This window comes from Micropterus salmoides, unplaced genomic scaffold, assembly GCF_014851395.1.
Source record: "Micropterus salmoides isolate LMB-PRFRI ecotype aquatic unplaced genomic scaffold, ASM1485139v1 Ms_hic_scaffold_14, whole genome shotgun sequence".
Taxonomy (NCBI): Eukaryota; Metazoa; Chordata; class Actinopteri; order Centrarchiformes; family Centrarchidae; genus Micropterus; species Micropterus salmoides.
In genome coordinates this window covers 28,947,538-28,969,121 of record NW_024040485.1, presented here as the reverse complement: position 1 = coordinate 28,969,121, position 21,584 = coordinate 28,947,538, and the positions used below count along the sequence as shown (strand labels likewise).

Below are 21,584 nucleotides of genomic sequence, written 5' to 3'. Positions count from 1 at the left end.
CAGACCCATGACTTTGACTACCTCCAAGCTATAACGGAATAAACTCTTCCCGTACCTTCAGCCTGAGAGGACTTCTCTGATTTGTCGTCTTCATCCATCCTCTCTTCCTCTTCCTCCTCTGGGCTTTTCTCTGTGTCAGCTGACTTTGGAGATTTAGGGGACTCTGGGTTCTCCCTCTCCTCTCGGTCTTCCTCCTCTGCAGTCTTGCGGTCAGCTTGTGCTTTAGGAGAGGACTCAGGATGTTCTGGGAGCTCGGCGGTCATCTCCTTCTGGCCCCCGAGAGTCAAACTCTTCCTCTCTTCTGTTAAGTCTTTGTCATCTGCTGCCTTGGGAGTCTTCTCTCCTTCTCCACTCTGCTCCTCTTTTTCTACTTGTGGCTGGGCGACCTCCTCTTTCTTCACCTGCTCCTCTTTCTTCACCTCATCTTCTCTGACCTCTCCCTCATTTTCCTTCTGTTCATCAGGAGTTTCAGTCTTGGTACATGGAATGTCGTTGGCGTATCCTCCCTCCGTTTCCATTTTCACCGCCACCTCTGCTTCCCCTTCCTCGGCCTTCACCTCCTTCCCTTCGCCCTCCTCCTCTTTAGCTACATTAACATCAACTTTGGCAGCAGCTGCAGCGCTCGCCAGCTCTGCAGGGGTGAGGAGTGGTGCAGAGGGGTTTTCCGCTGCTCCCATCCCAGCTTTGGTGATCTCCCCCTGGGCGCTCATTGCGACGCCAGCCCCTCGCTGGCTGGTGAAACGCTGGTGAGCCTCCAAAAAGGCCAAGGTAGGGTCGTTTAAGATGTGATAGTCTGTCCTGCTTACGCCGTGCTTAGAGGCCCCCAAGAGGAGGTCCCGGTCATGGCGGCCACACTCCCACCACTCCGGGAGGTCTGGGGAGGGCTGGCAGAGCTTGAGGCGCTCAGAGATCAGCGGGTGAGGGAGGACCTGCTCTCGGATGCGGCGGAGGAGCTCGATGCGGTACAGGGTGCGAGAGGCACGCTCCTCTGTGATGGGGTCGATGATCAGGGTCGGGTCTGGGAGTTCTGAAGAGGTAAAAGACAGAGGCAGTGCTTAATAAGAACTAACTAAACATCACGTCTTTTCTTGTCTTATTACTACTTAAAACTTATTACTTAAGTTATTTTCACAAGACAAAGATAAGACTTTTTTGCCTTGCAGCAGCCTCGAGCAATAAAGGTTTCCTCTTACCTGTATCATTCTTAATCTGCATCCTGCAGACACGTTTGCACATGGCAATGAATGAGTAGTAATATTTCTCCAAGCTCTCGTCAGTTTTCTTGTCCAGTCGAGCGAAGGCCCTGAACTGTGTCCAATCAAATTTCTGACGCTGGGTGTCAAAGACGACTCCGAAGGTGGAAACTACGCGGTAGAAATCAGCCTCCTCACGACGAGTCCACCTGGCGGAGGAAACGAAAGTGCGTGAATATATGTTCAACTACCAGAAGATGCCCAACAACATCAGGCAAAGGGTCTGCCGATGAAAACTAGCCTGTAGCTAACTCGGGTTCATTTACATTGGTGTGAATGTTGATCAATGTTCTTTACCCCTTTTTCTAAAAATAAAAGAATTGTAAATAAAAGTATCCATATGCATGTGTTAAATAATAAATTACGTGACATTAGACGCAGCACTACCTTTGTCTTCTCTCCTTGTAGTACATGGCTCCATCAGCCATCAGGGAGCTGGCAGTCATTACTGGTGACGCCTCCTGCATGAACTGTCCACCTTTGGCAAAGTAAGCACCTCCCTTAGCGAGATAGGGGCTTCCTTCTGTCACGAACACCCCCGCCCCATCTTGGATGTAAGTTGCCCCACCTCCTGTGTCAGTAACCATGGCAATGGACGGCAGGAACTCCCTGCGTCGTCGTCTGCGACCATCAGGCCGGTTGAGGGCCTCCTGGCGGAGCTGCTCTCTGCGGTTGGAGCGCTGGTAGGCCGTGATGAGGCGGCGCAGACGGGCAGTCAGGGCTGAGGCTGCTGGCCAATAGAGTCGCTCGACGGAGCCTGAAGCGCCGCTCCCACCAGTCACACTTTGACCGTTTTCACCCGATTTAGCTACAGGGACGGAGAGAGGGAGAGGGAATGAGTGGATGCTGTAAGGAACCAGATCATCAGTGTCGTTTTATCACTTGTTCTACGTTTTCGCAGGAAAGTATAGATGCACCGACTGCATTTTTCTTGCACGATTCCATTACCGATTTTTTAAAGGGCTGACCTGCAGATTCTGATTTTGTCTGATTCTTTCTTTCTAAGAACTACAATTAAAACATGCACAAACATTTTTGTAACTTTTGTAAATCATTTATTATTAGGATCCTTTTTAGCATTTTCTAACTGCCGTCATAAACAAATCTTCTCCCCATTCACACTAAAACTGTGTTCACATTCTGTCTTATGACTTTTTAATCATCTCCCTCTGGGGGAATTCAAAGTGTACCTTCGGCTTCACCTTCCACAGTGTCATCTTTGTCATCCAGTGGAGAGTTGGTGAAGTCGTCCATGTCATCTTTAAAAGGCATCCGCAGCGGCTTGTACTCTGGATCCTCATCTTCACTGTAGAGGTTGTAGGGAAGGCGAGGAATTCAAGATTTTAATTTCAAGCGCAGACTGTAAACGTTTTTAAACTTTGGCAGTGTGCTGCTTACTATTGTACCATTTAAGGTTTTTTTCACTGGACTTTATTTCAATACAAACTAAAAAATGGGGCTGTTTTAATACATTTGACCAGTATGGTACATTCTGACCACTTTCTGAGGTGAAATGAAAAGGGGAGAGACTGGAAAGAGAGAAGACTACAAACAAAAAAGAAATACTATACATATAATACAGGGAAGGGGGAGCTGCTTTTTGGTGAGTGCGCCTGCTCTCTTACCCCTCTGCGCCATCTGCCATCATGTCGGAGCCTCTCTGCTCAGCGGCCATAGCCTTGGCGTCCGGCATGCCCACCCTCTCCAAGAAACACAGGGCGGGGTCAGCTCGCATCGAGTTGTACTTCTCATAGCCTGAAGAGGAAAAGAAAAGGAGATAAGAAATGTATACGAGCTTAGGATCCAAGTCAATATAGCAATGAGACTAAAAAGGTACTGGTCAACACTAAGGATGTATTATACGATCTGGATCTTTCCTTCTTCCGTCCATTACGAATTGCTCCAAGGGCCATGCGCCAAAGTTTCTAGCTCCCGGCTATACTTCTGGGGTATGCGGCCCACTCAGAGTTCCCACTCAGCCCATATAGACTTAACATTAGGACGACATCACAGATTTTTAAAAATCTTATTTCACGACTTGAGTAACGTTTTACAAATATAAAATGAGTCATAACTGAACTCGTTTGCAGTTTCCGTCCATGTTGCGTTATGGCTGTGCAGCTTCGGCCGAAGATGATGACGACCATTCTAGTTTATGCTCGTTTGTCCACCAGATGCGGACGCAGCACGTTTCACAAGTGGTTCTCCGCTTCGCAGTGAATATACAGCGAGTCTTTTTTTGACAGAAGCTGCATAAAGCTGCACAGAGCAGGTTGGAGTGGGCAGGAGCTCAGACACAGAACGTCATAGCGAATCGAGTCAATTTTCAAAATAAAATGTCAGTCCAGACTACTGATTGTTAATTATGTATGTTGATTTACAAAGACAAAAATAAACCATTTAACGACGTAACCTACTTAATCATAGAATAAAAAGCGAGCACTAATCACCAAATCAACAAAATCTAAACATGTCAGCAAAATCAGGGAGGCAGAACGGTGCGATTCTAAAATGCTTATTGTGGGATATGCAGCCGTGCAGACGACGAAACAAAACCGGCTAACAGAGAGTCGTTGCCGGGTTGCCTAGTAGAAGCACAAAAAGGATAAATTAACAAGCCAACAACGTGCTACACTCCTGAAACGCTTCCGGGGGAAGTTGACGGCGGGCAGACGGACGGAACAAAACCGTTGCATGGCACTAACGCAACCAACGTGACGCAGCCGGACTCAGTGGACTTTCCTGGCCTATGCTTTTTGGGCTGCGGGGGAATCTTTCACTGCAATACCGCGAGTAGCCACTGGGTAAAACTGGAAGCAAGGTCGAGCGGGAGATCTTATTATACCGCCACAGTTAACACACACACACACGGTAAACTCCTAGAAAGAAGGGTGGGAGTTGTGCTTTCTAGATGCAACACTGCCAAACACCCACACACTTTTTTAAACATACACACAGCATCCATTTTTAAATGAAGGAGTCGACAAAAACAGCAGCAGAAGGGCAGACCCCAGGAGCCAGCTGCTGACAAGACAGACAGCCTGTGTGTGTGTGTGTGTGTGTGTGTGTGTGTGTGTGTGTGTGTGTGTGTGTGTGTGTGTGTGTGTGTGCGCGCGCGCTCGCCTCCTTTCTGTACGTGCATGTATCCAAGTGAGCCTGCAGGTGCTCATTTGTGTGTGAGAGAGAGAGGGAGACGTTTACATTGTGTCAATAAAGCCCCTTTTTAACCGAGGGAGACTGAGAGGGGGAGAGAAGTGTGTGTCATGGCGTCTGTGAAAGTGAGCTAGTGGGTGTGAGAAACTGTGTGTGTGTGTGTTTGTCCGTTAGGGGCGTTCAGGCAGAACAGATTAGAATGTGCAGATCCTACTGAGACACATCGGGGAGGAGAGGGAGAGGGAGAGGGGAGGGAAGGAGGTGTGGAAGGAAGGAGTGAGGGAGACATGCAGAGGAGCAGGTGAGATGAGGAGGAAGAGTGGAGAGGACAGGAGGGAGGGCACCGTACGCCTCTCCTTCACCCTTTCATCCATCCTCCTCTCTCTCTCTCTCCTTCACATTTCAATTAGGAAATATGTGACGCATTGTTTCTAACCATCTCTGTCTCACACACACGCTCTGCGCCCGCAGCCAAACGTTAATCATCGGGGCCGTCATAGACCATCACTTTTCGGTGTGTGTGTGTGACGTATTGTTTTGTGTGTCTAAATACAAAGCTCACTATGTGTGTGTGTTAGTCCCACCCACAAGGGCCTCCCCACTGAATGAGGATTATGATTAACTATGGGTGAGCCCTTTTGTATTCCTGTGTGTGCGCGCGAGCGTGCGTGCGTCCTAATTGAATCATAGAGGGTGGCAATGATGGAAAAATTATGACAATTATGCCAAATTAATATGAATGAAGGTCTCCAATCCGCAGCACATACACAACACTCGGCCTCATCGGCCTGTCACTGGAAATCATATTCAGTCACCGCGTTCAGCGCCCGAAAGGTGGCCGACTTGGGAGATTAATGTAACTTCTCTCAATGAGAATTATTTTAACTTTGAGATTAGCTTTGTTTACAACGTTAACACCTGTAACACACCGCAACAGAGCCATCAATCACACTCCCGGTAGCACACTGAGCCCGATAGCTGAGTACCGCCATCACAACAGTAATACCAATCAACTGGTGCCGGCAGAGGCGGGTGGGGTGTGTGTGCGCGCTTGCAAGCTCGCCGAGTTTGAATTACTGGGTTGGAAGCCGCTGGAGTGTGTCTGAAGGTGCTGACATGTTGTTGTCGTCCGTGTGTGATGTTCATTTGGTATTCACCGCGTTATGGCTGCCATGTTGGAAGATCTGTATGTACAGGGAGGAGGGTGCTGGCGTGCGTTTCTTACCGTGTTTGAAGACGCCGATGAGCAGGGATTTGTCGGCCTCGCTGTCCCACCAGTCGACCGGGACCTCGGCATGGAACGGCTGGGGAATCCAGATATCCAGCTCGCTGTGGCAGAGATAAACATATCAAGTCACTGATAATCAAACTAAACTGTTTGGCGTGTTCAATTTGCTTCGGTTAGGAATCAGTCTCGTATTTCAATTCAGAATGGGGAGAAAAGAGAAAAAAGGAAGAGCGGGAATCAGATTATGAGCCATTTGGGTTGTAATCAGATTGTAAAAGCTGCCAAGCATAGATAGAAAAAAAAAATTCAAAATATTTAAGGAGTACGTGCAAGAAGAGTTTTAGCTGTGTGTTGTATTATACCTACGGTCGTGCAGCTGCACTTTCGATAATTCTCAAAGTGTCTCCATGTTATGTATAAAGCTAAATATTTCCTTCCCTTTTTGACTGAGCAGTGAGATAGGGAAACTACTATCTAAACAGGAAGTACACTTTGCGGGTCTGTTTGTTGCCTTAGAAATCTGGAAATAACTCAGATTGCAGAAATTCAGAACCAAAAAGGTGAAAAGGTTATATGTGTAATGTTCTCTTAAAACGTGACAGACAATAGTGATTCATCAAAATGTAATCAGTGCACTAAAATGATTTCAGTAAATAAAAGATGCATTTTAAACTACAGTCACATAAAAACCATGTAATCTTTTTACAAATTACCTCAAGATTGAAATTGCTGTCAAAAGCCGCCTAAATCTGCTGATGATAAAAACTATTTTTAAACATATTTAGCCTTTTAATGTGAACAGAAACTGAAACATGAATTCTTCGAAACCAAAACTGATCAGCGGAACTGAAATTTAAAAATTTAAAAAAGTCCAAACAACAACAACAAAAAAACCAGACCTATGCATGACTTCATAACACAATGACAATTTTAAGAAGTGCTAAAGGCAGAGCATCAATACACACCACATATTGAGATGAGAGTAAACAATCACTGAGGAGCACGACGGCCTCTACATCATTTGGGGATTTCATTAGGTAAAAAAAAAAAAAAACAAACAAAAAAAAAACTGGTCGCTGATCTCCCTGGACAAGCCAATCTGATGCATTTACACATCATAATAATGGCAACATCCATTTTGAAATATAGCCTACTGATGTTTCATCCACAAGCTCAAAATGATCACAAACATGGTCGTTCTAAAGGCCTAGTTGCATTGTGGGTAATGTAAGAGTTATGACCAAGCAGCAATCTCAAACTCTCACGAGTGAAGCCAACGCGGAAGTCACATCAACCTGCATTCTCTAATGGCCAGAAGGGGGCGGCAACTTTGGTTCCATTAGAAATAATGGTAAAATGAGGCAACTTCTCAGCTGATTTATTAGCTCAGTTAACACTTTCATAATGAATTTATGGTCTCAGTCGCTAGTTTCATGTCTTCTTCAATAAAACAGAATGTGCATTTAGTAAATTATAGTCCAGGGTAAGTCACTATCATGGCGATCTGTCAATCAGGACCGAGGCGACTCGTATCCGCTGCACTGTGTACATTTAACCAGCGCCACTCAACAAGCTTATTAGGAATTGGCTGTTCATTTTGTCCAGCAAGTGCGTTTTGTTTTAAGCTTTTTTTAAGCTAGCCAAAATTAGCATCCAGGTTAAAAAAAAATTATAAGTAAACAGTAAACTTTAATTACAGCCACACCTAGCTAATCAAGTTAGCTAGCCCCACCGTTTCGTGCAAATATCGTCACGTCTGGTGCTACTTAAACGTTGATGGAAACACGGCTAATGTTCAATGCACAGAATGAAAGTCTACCTGGGCGGCGGTGTGGTATATTTGTATTTCTAGCGACTTATGTCATTTCTTTTTTAACAAATTTTAATTCTGCTTTATTCATCCCCTTTATTTTAGTGTTTACCCACGAGCCTCCTTGAATTTACTCTTTCCCTTCAGGGCTATGTTTTATAAAGTCAAAATGACACAGAAGTTGCAATTTCCACCAGCGATTGCGTTTTTGGCTTGGTAATGACAAAGAAACCAACGTGGTACTCAATGACATCTGCATCGGTGCGTTCACTGTTGTTTACCTATTTCGTGCTTTTAAAATATCCACTGCGTCCGCATCTTAAAAAGGTAACAGATAACATCTCTGTTTCTCTAAAAAAAAAAAAAAATAATGCTAAAATGGGTCGGCAAATTTACTTGGGAGTCGTTAATAAATTTGGGTCGCCCAAGTAAACTGTTATAGGGCACATGCTACCAATCATCTCCCCCATGGTCTCATTTGTGAAACTGTATTACAGGTGTTGCTCTAATCCATGTTAAAATGACAAGAGTCCAACCAAAACAAGCTATCTGGTCAACAACAGAATTTTTCATGCACGTAAATGACAAACTAAGAACGGTTGTAATGTGCAATTTTTTTTTTTTGCAGGATAGACTCTTTGTTCTGGCACCAAAAAAAAAAAAAAAACACACCAACAAATCCTCCATTATGGAAAGGAGGAGGTAGAAAATGGTGTTTCCAGCTAGTTACGGAGAGAAAGGGTACAACACACAATGGAAGCAGAAAGACAGAGGGTGATAGGAGGAGAGAAGAAACCGGGGAAACAGTCCCTTATCTCTGCAAACAGCAGCATGCCCGGCCTTGGCAAGACGCGCACACACACGCACACACGCATGCGCGCCAAGACTGGCATGCTAAATCCCCCTGGCATATGTTGGCACGATGGCACCCCGTATGCTCACGTCTGGCATGCGCTGACACACAAACACACACACACACACACGCACACACAGGGGTCTGTCACAGTAGCCACTGAGGGGGGAGGGGGAGGGAGAGAGAGAGAGAGAGAGGGGGGGGAGGGATCAACATGAGGTGCACGTGCTCCACATTATAAATGCATTCACATCTGGGTGAAAGGGTGATGGGAGAGGGGGGGGGGATGGGAGATGAGAGACTAAAGTGCACTGCAGAGAGACAGAGAGATGGACAGATGGCAAGAAAAGTGTAGAGAGAGGAAAAAAAAAAAAAGGATGGAGGAAGCAGCGAAGGAGGTGTCAGAAGGAGAAGATGACAAGGTGAGCAGTGTAGTTAACCTTGACATAAAACAACCCTGCACTGTAGGGCCTCATACCAAGAGATAAGCAGTCGCTTGTCAAAATGTGAAAATAACCTTCTAAATGGGTCAACACTGCGATAAAAAGCTAAATTTCCCCTGATACAATAACTGTGTTGTATCTGTCAGAATAGGAAGAACCCTGCCAAAGAGGCCACTAGAACAGACTGAAATACACTCCAGTAATAATTCATCACAAATTCATATAAATATCCATCTCTCAAATCGCTTTCATGATCATCTCGTTATTGAGGAAAAGTACTGCACAGGATGTGTTTTTTTGGCTGTTGTATTAACAATAAGACATCTTGCGACCCTACACAGGGCCTTTGGGTTCAGTTCTCTGTAGGATTGGAAGATAAAAGAGAAAAATGAAGAAGTAGTTTACTAACCTGGAGTCTGCTCCTTCCAGGATGCGCTCGGCCTGATCGCCTACGACTTCCTGTCGCAGATAATACAGCATCCTCACCCTCAGCAACACCCTGCAAAACAAAGTAAAGTTTTAATTGTCTTTTAGTAGAATAGACTTTGACAGACTACCGGGGCTATAATGAAAAGTTATTTTCATTTTGAGTTAATTGAATTAAAGATATTTCTTCTGATTAAAAATGTACTTTATGAAACATCAGATGTGACACATTCAAATGTTTGTCTGACCAGCAGTCTAAAACCCAAAGTTTACACTGATATAAAATCAGAAAAGCAACTAAAGTAGAACCAGAGGATGTTTGCTTGATATATTTTCTAACAATCTAATCGATTAATTGACTAATTCTTTCGGCTCTTACACCGACCCAGGCCAGTCTTACAGTGCATAACTATGCACAGTGCCGTTTAAGTTTTAAAACAGCTCTATTTTTCTACTATGTATTGAAATAACAAGTTCAAGCAAACTACCAAAGTTAAAGACATTAGCCGTGTTTCCATCAACGTTTTTTAATACGCATTTTGAAGTATCGCATTAGAAAAGGTTGATGGAAATGGCAAAATTCGAGGTGGTAGCTTGAGGTGGTTCTTGCCTTTCTCGAAAAAGCTTAAATGCGCTAAAAAGAGAAAAGGTGGATGCAAATCTCGGCAGGTAGCCTTCATCATCTGTTGTGCCGAATTATGCATTCACCTCTTAAAGTTCCTTTTTAGATACTTTGCTCTGCACACTGATAAACGGGGTCATCACCGCGTGTTTTTGCTGAATCTCAATGAATGCTACTTCTACTTTGCATTTACTTTTTCTTCTTGGCGATATCTCAAAAGTACGCTTAAAATTCACATGACAGTTGGATGGAAACATGGCTATTGACGTTACCAAAAAGGAGACATTTTCAGATTAAGGAGATTTGTTCATTACTTCACTGTAGGATCAACTCGTCCTTCATTAATTAACTTTTTAAATGCAATTTTGTACAAATGTTCTGCAGCAATGGAAGTAAAAGAAGCCTTAAAAGTTGATGCAAAAAACTACAGGTGTTGCTATGTACAGCTGTGTAAATAAACCTGCAGGAGCTTTATTTGTACAATTTTGCGAGTTCAACCTCAGCTGAGAGTCCAAAACAATTCCAATATAGTTAAAATCCTGCACGGCCTCTAATTCGCTGTCTTATCCTCACGTTTAAAGTGTTTTGGGAGCGTTTTTGACATTAAATGTTAGACAGGAAGTGAAGCCAGTTTGCCACCTTATCCAAGCATTCTGTTAGTTTGGCTGCAGCAATAGTTGGTGTTTTTGCTGCCACAAATTAGGGATGTCACCAGAAAACTAGTAGTCGATACAGATACTAGTAGAATTCTACAATTCTTGATACCAATTCGGTACAATGGTTAAAAAAATAAAAACCACAATATGTACCCATGTAAATGCTCCATATTTGTATAGAGCCTTCCTAGTCTTTGCAACCACTCAAAGTGCTGTTACACTACAGCCACCAGGGGCAATTCAGGGTTCAGTATCTTGCCCAAGGAGACTTCGACACGCAGCCTGGAGGAGCCGGGGATCGAAACGCCGATCTTTCGATTAACAGGCAACACGTTCGACCTCCAGATCCACAGCCGCCCCGTACTTCAACATACACTCTTAATAAAAACATTTGAACATTATAAAGAACATCTAACAGCTGTGAAAGCTGTGAGGGGATGTCCAGGACAGATGAGGTGATTTGATGTCAATATATTCATGAGCAGCTGTTGAAATTACAACTTTGCACTGTGCATATTTAATTATTAAACTTAATTTTCTTAACTTTCCCTTAAAACCTCACAGGTGTGAAATTTAAGGGCGGTCACTATATTGGCAGTTGTCTGAGAGTTTTATATGAAAAAACAATAAAGTTATTGATGATTGAAAAGGATCGTATTGCACTTTTGAGACAGTCCCTAACTCCTACGGTAACAGGGGCAATGGACAGACTTTTAATTCTGCAAACTGCATAGTCATCTTTGGTGATTTTCAGGTGACCAAAACAGTGAAACGTCTGCCTAAATTAGCTCTCCAAGATATCCCAAAATTGGGAGAAATCGAGGCTTTGACACGGAGCTACTGAAGGTAACAGCAGCGAAACTAACTTCACCTCGGTTTCCATACTGTTTTCTATTCTACAAGTCGAGGCGGAGCTGTCGCTGCAGCTGCACTTGTCGCTTTCTTCCATGTGTTGGATCTCCGGTACCTTCAGTACCTAGCAAAACGAGTACGGACATGTTTTCAAAATTTTGGTATCGACATGGTACCAAAAGTATCGATACTCAAACCACAAATACACAACAGAATCATCAGAGTGCATCTGTAGCCCGATGTGATTGATAGCTAAACATCCAAAAAAAGGCCCACACACTGATCCCTGGGATACTTGAAATACTGGCTGCTAAAACTATTCATTACTGCATTTCAACATTATCTCCTACTGCTGTCGAATCGATGGTCATCTTGTCTGGATACAAATTACAGATGTTCCTGGTCAGCACCCCCCCCCCCCATCCCCGAGTAAAATGAATCCATTCAGTCATGGCTCAAGAATGAGTCAGATTTGATCTCCTGACACTGGAAATGCTGCTATCTGGGAGATCTGCTTCACTGTCAACATTTGGTACAGGGATTTATTTGCCAATAATGTTGTTTGGAGCAGAAGACAAGAGGAGGAGAGGTGGGGGGGCGATGAGTGGCAGCAGTGGAGCAGAGGGAAGGAATTGAAAGGACAGAGCTGTGCTGGTAGGGGAGGTAACAGAAAGTTTGGAGAGGAAGCAAGGGGTGGGGGGGTATAAAAGACAGTCATTTGCAACTCATTCTGCAGTGTGTGTGTGTGTGTGTGTTTGTGCATCAATGGCATCACAAGTTGCAGTGTGTGTGTTTGTTGGCAGGCTGTGTGTGCTCATCCATCAATGTGCCAGGCCTGATTAGCCACACAACGCTGTGCTCCAGCCTAGCAGATGGCACCACATAATCACCCCCAAGTGTGTGTGTGTGTGTGTGTGTGTGTGTGTGTGTGTGTGTGTGTGTGTGTGTGTGTGTGTGTGTGTGTGTGTGTCTTTTTCACCCACTTCCAACAGGTCTGCCTGCCTAGCACCTGGCTTGGCACATTGCCAGACACACATACACACACAAACAAACAAACTTCCCCCTCAAGAAAGAAAAAAAAAAAAATCTTGGAATTGAATCTGGAGGGCAAGGAAGCGCATATCTCCCTGACAACAGGAGAGCGAGCTGACCACAGAGCAAACTAGTTTGTGTGTGTGTTTGAGGAGGAGGACAGGGAGAGACGGCTGGATATGTTGAAGCTGTGTGTACTGTTGTAGAGCCAGAAACCATCACACCTGCCACTTATAGCCATGTCCTGGTTTTAAAGCCACAGCTCCATCCACACTAGTTTGGTCTCCCTGAACTTGTCCACTATATAAACATTAACTTGTCCATTAATAAACCTTTCATTAACCGCTGATGGCCCTTAAAGAGCCACTGGCTACCTCTGTGTGTGCGCGAGAGCCCTACTTGTTACAGTGATGTTTCAGGTGTCTCTTGTAGCTATCCTCTTGCAGTAAGTGGTCGGGATTGCAGCTGGCCAGCCAATCAGCTCGTGGAGTCTGAGGAGGTGGGGCCGGAGGCTTCCCCTTCTTGCCCTTCCTGCCCCGAGGGACTGGGGTCGAGAGACCTAGAGAGCGAGCGAGTGAGACAAGGCCACAGTTAGGAGCTTCCACAAATTACAACCTGTACCTAAACATGGCATTAAATCTTGTATTTTATTTGGTGCGAGGTCGTTTTCTTTAGATATAGTACATCACTAAAACTCAACTCTCCTACATACTTTCTCATATCCTACTGATACGAAATGAACATTTAGGCATTTTAAAATTATGATTTTCACAGCGAGTCTTACCAGAGTGGTTGGTCAGCGTCTTGGTGGTCCCGTCTGCGCTTGGGGTGATCAGATCCCAGATGAAACTCTTGATATTCTCGTCACCGCGGTAATGCAGCAGGCAGTAGGCCAGGAGGGCTCGACAGATCGTTTCCACATCGGCCTCCTTCAGGGGACGCTTGAAGCGACCATGAGCCAGGATGTCGCTCCACCTACCCCAACTACAGACAGACATGGAGGGAAGAAAAGGAAGAGGCGGTGAGCCCGTCAGCCTCTAAAACGACACGTTCAATATACAACTACGATTTCAAAATCTGCAGTAACTGACACTGTAATGTACATGATATAATGCACTGGTTCTTTTTCATATCAGGGACCAACACAAATTAGACCACGGACCCCCATTTGATGTTTGCTGTCCCCCCCCATGGCGTACCCTGCGCCGTAGCCTGGCGTGCACTTGCCGAAAAATGTCACGGCGACGCAGACCACAAGGACTGATAGGTCGGCTTGGTTGAGTACTGCAGGAGTATAAATCCAGCACTCCTCTGCTTTTGAGAAGGAGTGCACCCCCCGATAGAGGTGAGGCCAACAAAATATTTAAATGTTAGGTGCGGCTAAAAAATAAATTTAGTTGCTGTTGGCAGATTTGAGCGCCTTTGGAGCCCTGGTATGATAAATCATATTTTTTAAGCTGGCAGATAGCACCAAAGTCCGTATAGGCAATTCATGCCACTCGGCAACGCCTGTGGGCAGCTAGACCAACAGGACCAGGCTTCTATCTGAGCTTTCACTGGTCACCGGGACATAAAATCTACATAGATTTTACTGCCGATTCTATCAAATAAAAAAATTGCTGAATTACTAAAAAGCGTTTTTCCCGACTACTTTGAGTGCTTCACAACTTCAACAAATGCGCAGTCAAAGTAAAAGAGACCCCTAAGGGGGGCCGAGATTACCGCCATTTTTGGCGTTAAGGGCTTTCCCCATGGAGTTGTATTGAGGATGTAATTGAGTGGCGTGTCTCCTCTATAAAACATCTCTGATAGCAGCTACCCTTATTGGCAAATACATTTAATGAAGTGGGTAAAAGTTGCTCAAATAAATAAGAAGTACAGATCTAAAAATGAACCTGGCTACATTCTGCTATAACTCAGAAAATGATTTAAGTCGTCTTTGCTGAAATGTCCATCTTGGTTGGATGTTTTTGGGCTGCTAAACTACACTCAGTGAGGCCGGAAAGAATTGTAGCACAGAATTAAATCCAAAAATCATTTTGTCTTGAAGCCCAGACATCTCTCACACACACACACGAGTGCCGGGCCCTAATTATACGTTTCACCAGTCTGTTGACTTAACCGTTACTGGCACCCTAACTAGTGCCACCCAGACATCCCTGTGTGTGCGTGCGTGTTGGATGGATCACAGCCCCCCCACCAGACAGCGAGCGACCCTAAAGGCTGATGTGGTGGACAGCATCCCTCAGACTGTCTTGTTCAACTAAAAAAAAAAAAAATTTTCCACTGCTGCTTCCCGATCTTCACTGAACCATGTGAACCAGTCTTACACTCTGAATGATTTCAGACAGGGTAAAATGGTGGACGAGGGCGAGGGAGAGTGAGAGAGATGGATGATGGGAAAAGACAACAGAGCGCTGAGCAGAGAGGACAGGCCGAGTCAGACAGTGTGTTTTTGTGTCCTACAGCCTCGGGCCACGAGACTAGACTGTAACAATAACAACGCTGACATCTCACTAGCACCACTGTTCTTTCTTACACACACACACACACACACACACACACAGAGTCACACCAAGTCAGCCATGAAAATGGATGGGCTCGCCCAATAATCACTATATGTGGTAAGTGTGTCAATTTGCCTGTGTGTGTGTGCAGTATAATGGATCTCTGTGACTTTTGAGGCCGTTATTGTGTACTAGTACATGTAGAGTTATGGTGCGGTTCTTTACGTCGCAATAAATGCACTTACATACACGATCTAAAAAATGCAAAGTAAAAAACAGGTGCCTAAAAAGTGAATTTCAGAGTACATTCTTTTAAATGTGTGTGTTTGTGACAAGCTTAACATTAATCACTTGCATATATGTGAGCGAAAAAAAACATGCACCATTCTTTAAGTTCACTACGTGTGAAATTAACACCCGCCAAGCGCCAAATGCGGGTACATTTACCATTTGGCGGCTAAATGTTGGAAGGCTAAACGTATTTCGGTACGATATTGCTAACAGTTTTTTGTTGTGTGTCGCACTTAAATTGTTCCCGGCTGTACTAAAATTGTGTGTGTGTGTGTGTGTGTGTGTGTGTGTGTGTGTGTGTGTGTGTATATATATATATTTTTTTTTACCTTCTCCCCCCCCATTAAAGTACTTCCACGTAAATCTCCCGTTTATTTATACCCGCTGTTTGCTACATCCCCCCTCCGGTAACGCCGGTGGCAGCATTTGGAACAGCTCGGTAACAGAGAAGGGAAGTGAACAACGGCACCGCAAATAAAACAAGAATAAAAGCAGCGTGAGGGGTTCAGGACAGATGACGCGTTGCTAAACAGAGTATTTCACTTGCCTTCCCAATGTTAACAGGTACTGGTTATGTCGGACATTTACCAAGGTTAGTAACCAAACCAACAACACATGCACCGCCGACACAAGAGGGGCTGAAGCAGAACACTAACAAAAATATTTAACAGCTAGTCTGGCTAAATCTGCCAACCAGAACCTCCGAAACATATAAAACATAAAACATGTTAACGTTTGAGCTGGTAGGTTGGAAACTAACTGTAGCTTCATATTTACGAGGCATTCAGGACAGTGGTACCACCTTCTCCAACTCTCAGCAAGAAAAACACAAGGGAATAAATTAGCCAGTGGTGAACACTGTTGTTCATCTGTTTGTTTGTTTTTTTTATAGTAGAAAACTGATTATGAATACGCGACTGACCCGTAAACCAGCAGGTTCTTCTCCACTCTGAAGCACTCAGATCTGGGGTAGCCCTGGGTTTTGTCTTGGGGCCGGCGTGGTTTGGATGAGGGTTTGCTCGGTTCGTCCTCGTCGCTCTCCAGCTCGGAGAACTCCATCATCTCGTCCTCTTTGACGCTGCTGTAGTGCCGCGTCTGCTTCCTCACCCTTGGCGTGTCAATCACCAGCGTGTTCTGGAGACAAAGTCAAAGAAAATGTTTAGTCCGTCTACTTTTACGGCGCAGATGTTCTTCCCTTCTAGAATGTTTTTTTTGTGTGTTATTTATTAGGAACTTGGTTTCAATTACAGATGGTCTGAAATCCAGCAACTATATGCAAAGTACCTTCTGCTCCTGTGAAGTGGCCTATTTGTACATATCTTATATATTCCAACGTCCTTGACTGGTGTGAATCCTGTGACTACATGGCATCTTCTGCACAAAATCTGATTAATTGGATATTTGGCTCCCGTGTTTCATTCCTGATGCTGAGAAAATTGCCGCCCAGCTCAAACATAAACTGGCATTAATTATGTTGTCTAATGAATTACATTTTTGTTCAATTAATTTGATTTATTCCCCTTGCAATCCCATTAATATGCGCAAACAGGGCAGTAGTTAGTTCCACAATTATCACAGAGTGCGGCAGTCATTTCCATTTCAACATCACACAATAAGAAATCCCAGGGGAGCGGCGCATATTCACGCTCACAGAGCTGGATTAAGTGTTCCAGTGGAGGGCCCTCCAACAAGAGAGGCGGCAAGGGAGCCGAGAGACGAAGAAATCGGGAGGGACAAAAAAAAATAAAAAACAAGAAGTGGACAAACACAGAGAGGGAAGGAAAGCAAGAATATAAAGATGCCCGTTAGCAGAGCGCTCGGTGTGTAAGAATGTGACGGAGCTTGTGTTTGTGTGAGAGCACTAGCCTAAGTGATATCTCTGTACCCTCCAGGCATCTGCGCTCTGTTAAGTGGAGCTAAGCAGCTTACTCTCTCTCGCTCAAACACACACGAGAGCAGGGAAACATGGGTAATTAAGGAAGAGAGGAGATTCCCAACTGTCAATATTAATCTCTCTCTCTGCTTCCCTCACGATCTTTCTGTCTCAGTCTGTCTCACTTTCCTCCTCCTAGCTTGTGGTGATAGCACTGACTAATTACCACTGCCGGCCCCCCTTTCCATAAGGGGACAACACCAAGTGTGGAGGTGTGTGCGTGCACTGAAGTATTAGGACGTTCTCGCGCGTTTACTTGTGCGTTTAACGTTGCAGGTAATTGTGTTTACAGTATGCGTGTGTAGTACCCGTCCATTGATGGCGTCCATGTCCAGCTCTGCCTTCTTGGCCCATTTCTGCCAGAAGTCCGGATCCTCCAGAGAAATGTCTGTTCGGTTACCCGTTGCAACAAAACTGGCCTGCAGGACAAAGAAAAGCATATCGGTCAAGGCAAGATGATCACACTTGACAGACATTTCAAACTTTGCATCCAGCGTGAAGATTTTAGTAGGAGAAACATGTTGCGATTCCGTAGTATTTAGGCTAGAGTGCAGTTTGTACCTTTGCAAAGGTAGAGCCCTTGCCCTCAGACTCTATGGTGATGGTGTGGGTTCGTCTCTGGAGAATCTGGTCGATGTCTTCTTCACAGAATTTTGAGCCTTCGTCTTCCTCGTCCATTAGAGCGCCGTACGCTCCCTTCCTCAGCAGGTCCTCGATCTCCTTCTTGGACAACTGCTGGACCTGGACAAAATATTTAGTGTTGTCAGCGAGTGAAAACGTTGTAGCTGAACAAATCAGCTTTTTTCATAGTGTGTTTGTAAAGTATACTCTCTCTGATGATTGTAGCAGCGGAGGTGAAGCAAAAATGTGTGCATAGTGCGCATGCTGTATGTCTGAATATAAAATCTGTGGCGCACTGCCGCTCCTGAATGCATATAGGGGAAACACTGGGATCAGGATTGTATGTTGAGCACACGGACTAGCCTTTTAAAACATACACTGAGCTCACTTCATAACCAATAGAAGTAAATGATGGAGAAATTGGATGTGAGAGTGTGTGATGCGTCTCACCCCGCTGTTGGCGTTCTCTCGTCCGCTCATGCTCTGGAGGACGGCCTTGTCGAGCCCCAGCTTCAGACTGGCCTTGTCGAACATCTCTCTCTCGTAGCTGTTCCTGGTGATCAGCCGGTAGATCTTGACCGCCTTGGACTGGCCGATACGATGACACCTGGCCTGGGCCTGGAGGAGGAGGAGGACGTAGTCACAGATTTAGAAATTGCTCTACTTACTTTTTAGTCCACAGAAGTACGTTCAGCTGGAGATGTGAGGTTACAACAGATGACTAATGATTTGGTCCAGTGAACCATATCATTGAAAAGAGTACAGGGGCCTCAATCAAATGTCACGTAAGCACTACAAGAATCATAACACAACAAACCACATGCAAGGCGTCGTGCGGTTTGTACCTGCAGATCGTTCTGAGGGTTCCAGTCAGAGTCAAAGATGATGCAGGTATCTGCCGCAGTCAGGTTGATGCCGAGCCCTCCAGCTCTTGTACACAGCAGGAAGACAAAGCGGTCCGAGTCCGGTCGGGAGAACCGGTCGATGCTGCCTGCCGCAGGTTACCGCGCACTCTGCCGTCTATACGTTCATAGGGATACCTGGACACAGGGACGGAAGTGAATTACTGTCAGAAACATTGTGTTACCAGCATTCCCAGAAAAGAGATGTCCCAGCACCAACAGAGTGATACATCTTTAAACCTTTTTAAATATTTGGATAAAGTAGCTAGTGAAAAATAAGGCGTGTCAAATTTAGTAGCTACAGCTGTTTATTCAGGCACATTAAACATTGCATATCTTTTGCTGCCAAGTATATATTTATTTTTAAAAATTACACTGAACATCTTTGGATCAAATTGAGAGGTTTAAGTTTGATCTCATCTCATTTTCAGGATGTGGCTTGAGTGTGCTCTGAGCAGCTGTGCATTTAGATAAATATAAGAATCCGACCCAGTATCCGCACATACCCTTATTAAAAGGACTGCGATCAGGGCCAAAAAACTTGTTCAAAACATCCATACACTTTGCGCTTCTTATTCATGAAATGTTAATTTGTCTCTACTCTCACCGTCTCTGGATGAGGTAGTCCTCCAGGATGTCCAGACAGCGGACCATCTGACTGAACACCAGGACTCTGTGCCCGCCGGCCTTCAGTTTGGGCAGCAGCTTGTCAATGAGCACCAGCTTGCCGGCGGCCTGGATCATGGCTTGGAGGGCCATGTCTGGCATGTCTGCCCTCCCTCCGTGGGAGTCCCTAAACTCCTCCGCAATCTTTTCTTCCGCTCCTGCATGAGTGAAAACAACTAATGTTCATCAAGGAAAACAAAAAAAGCTATTTTGGTTTGCAGAATCTTAATACTTGAACTTAACTTTGGAAGCGTGTGTGTGTTCATACCATTAATGAGGTAGGGGTGGTTGCAGCATTTCCTCAGCTCCATCATGGTGTTGAGAAGGTTGGGGACACTGGATCCCCCGCCTCCACTGGCTCCTGCACCTCCTTTGGACAGGAAGGAGAAATTCTTCTCCAGAATGGCCCGATAGTATTTCTTCTGGATGTTTGTGAGCTCCACCTGACAAACAATAGTTGATTGTATTATTCCTTTTCTAGAACATGACCCTTTCCAACACTTGTGCGGATGTGGGTTTAGTACAGATAGGCGGACCGCCGTCCTCTCCGGACCCCCTGACGTATAGCTGATTTATTATTGTGAATTACTACCTCGTGACGGAGTGTTTCTATTTCAACCCGTGCAGCTTTTCTAGAATTTACTGTACTGGTTTAGCAGCTCAAGAAACTCACAGACCAATCACATGTGCTCCAATCATCTCATGTGATGCTGCTCAGCCAATCAAATCTGTGCATTCCGACGAGCATTGCGAGTCGAGTCCGCGAGAGAGATACACAAGAGGAAGAGAGGAGACGACAGAGAAAAGAGACTTCACAAGGCTTTTGATTCAGAATGCGCAGATTCTTGCATTCTTCAGTTCAAAACCAGAATATCTCATGTGATCTGAAGACTGTCAGGATTATTAAAAGCAGCAATGTGAAGCACCTCTATGAGACAAAGCACAAACCTTTTGAGCAAATGTACCCACTCAAATCTGAACCGAGGGAAAAGAAAATACAATCCTAGCTGGCAGGACATGCCAGAGTGTGTTGGTTTTATAAGAGGGAATGAAAGAGGAGTTATTACAGCTGTTCACTTGTTAAGATGTGTATTTTTTTCAAATGTAGCCTTTGTTCACTTTTGATTACCATTTATTATCCCTCCAGTTTGATGGGAAAACTGACTGTAAATATTGTTGAAATATTATTGGATTTGACAGTCAGTTGTTGACTAAAAACACACGTTAATACCACTACGTTACTGAATGATAAGGCAAGCTATGATGTTCTGGACCTTCGCTTCAGGAAATGTTCTCTAACTGGACCTCTTGAATTTTAATTGAATACCCCTGGTTTAGTGACACCAGCGTTGGGTCCTGAGAAATCTACAGGGTTTCTGCAGGTTTCACTTAGTCAAATGTAAGACTTTAAGACTTTTAAGACCGCGGAACCCTGATCTACGAGGCCTCCGTCCTACCTCTATGATGGTCTCTTCCTTAGGGGCCAGGTTCTTCTCCACGTCCTCCTTCAGTCTTCGCAACATCATGGGCTTTAAAATGCCTTGAAGTTTCTGAACCTGAGACACAGACACAACGTTAACACTCATTCTGTCTGAGGAACCCCGGCAAGCTGAAAAACACATCAAACGTCAATTTACCTGTTCTTCAGTCTTGAGGTCTCCAAATTCAGTCATGAATATCTGTTCAGACGGGAATCGCTCGGGCTCCAGGAAGTTGAGTAAGCTGAAAAGCTCCTCCACAGTGTTCTGGAGAGGAGTTCCTGTCAACAAGACCTTGTGCTCCTGGAGGATGAGGGAGAGACAGGAAATAGATATTTAGATATTCTAAAAGAGGAAAGCACGATTACTTTACGCCGTGCTGGGCCAACTGGTTCAAATCTGTACTAGAGCGTCTAAAAAAACACTTCAGAAATCTGCAAGACAAAACATGTTTTATTTACATCAATGCGTACTCAGTGTGCCTAGGCACCGCAAGCACATACCTTAAACTGTATTGGAGGCTTTTAAGGCCTTGGGGGCAAGTACTACTGCTTAGTATTACTTCCAAGACCATGTGATGAACTTGAAAAGCATTTTGTGATTTACATCAAACAGCTTCTTCGCCAACTCCTCTTTCCTGTTGCCACGACTCACCATGTCCATCATTTTCAGTCCTTCCAGTAGTTTGCAGTTTCGATTTTTGAGACGGTGGGCTTCATCTATCACCACGCAGCGCCACGGCACGCTGCGCAGCTCCGGACAGTCAGCCAGAATCATCTCAAAGGTTGTTATCACGGCGTGGAACCGATATACTCCCTTTATTATCTTACCCTGGAGGGAGGAAGAAAGGAAAAAACT

At 44.8% G+C, this 21,584-nt stretch overlaps 1 protein-coding gene across 1 annotated transcript in view; it reads right to left on the bottom strand.

The window, feature by feature from the left end:
- Window positions 1-21,584, bottom strand: part of chd7 (chromodomain helicase DNA binding protein 7) — an 82,185-nt gene that overhangs the window by 6,869 nt on the left and 53,732 nt on the right. Inside the window, 20 exon segments of the mRNA XM_038718884.1 lie at window positions 56-1,027; window positions 1,194-1,402; window positions 1,641-2,061; window positions 2,444-2,559; window positions 2,879-3,008; window positions 5,632-5,735; window positions 9,150-9,239; window positions 12,728-12,887; window positions 13,113-13,312; window positions 16,049-16,260; window positions 17,368-17,478; window positions 17,621-17,800; window positions 18,131-18,298; window positions 18,526-18,668; window positions 18,671-18,720; window positions 19,190-19,406; window positions 19,517-19,691; window positions 20,706-20,804; window positions 20,886-21,029; window positions 21,381-21,557. Coding sequence (XP_038574812.1) covers window positions 56-1,027; window positions 1,194-1,402; window positions 1,641-2,061; window positions 2,444-2,559; window positions 2,879-3,008; window positions 5,632-5,735; window positions 9,150-9,239; window positions 12,728-12,887; window positions 13,113-13,312; window positions 16,049-16,260; window positions 17,368-17,478; window positions 17,621-17,800; window positions 18,131-18,298; window positions 18,526-18,668; window positions 18,671-18,720; window positions 19,190-19,406; window positions 19,517-19,691; window positions 20,706-20,804; window positions 20,886-21,029; window positions 21,381-21,557 — 4,078 coding nt within the window.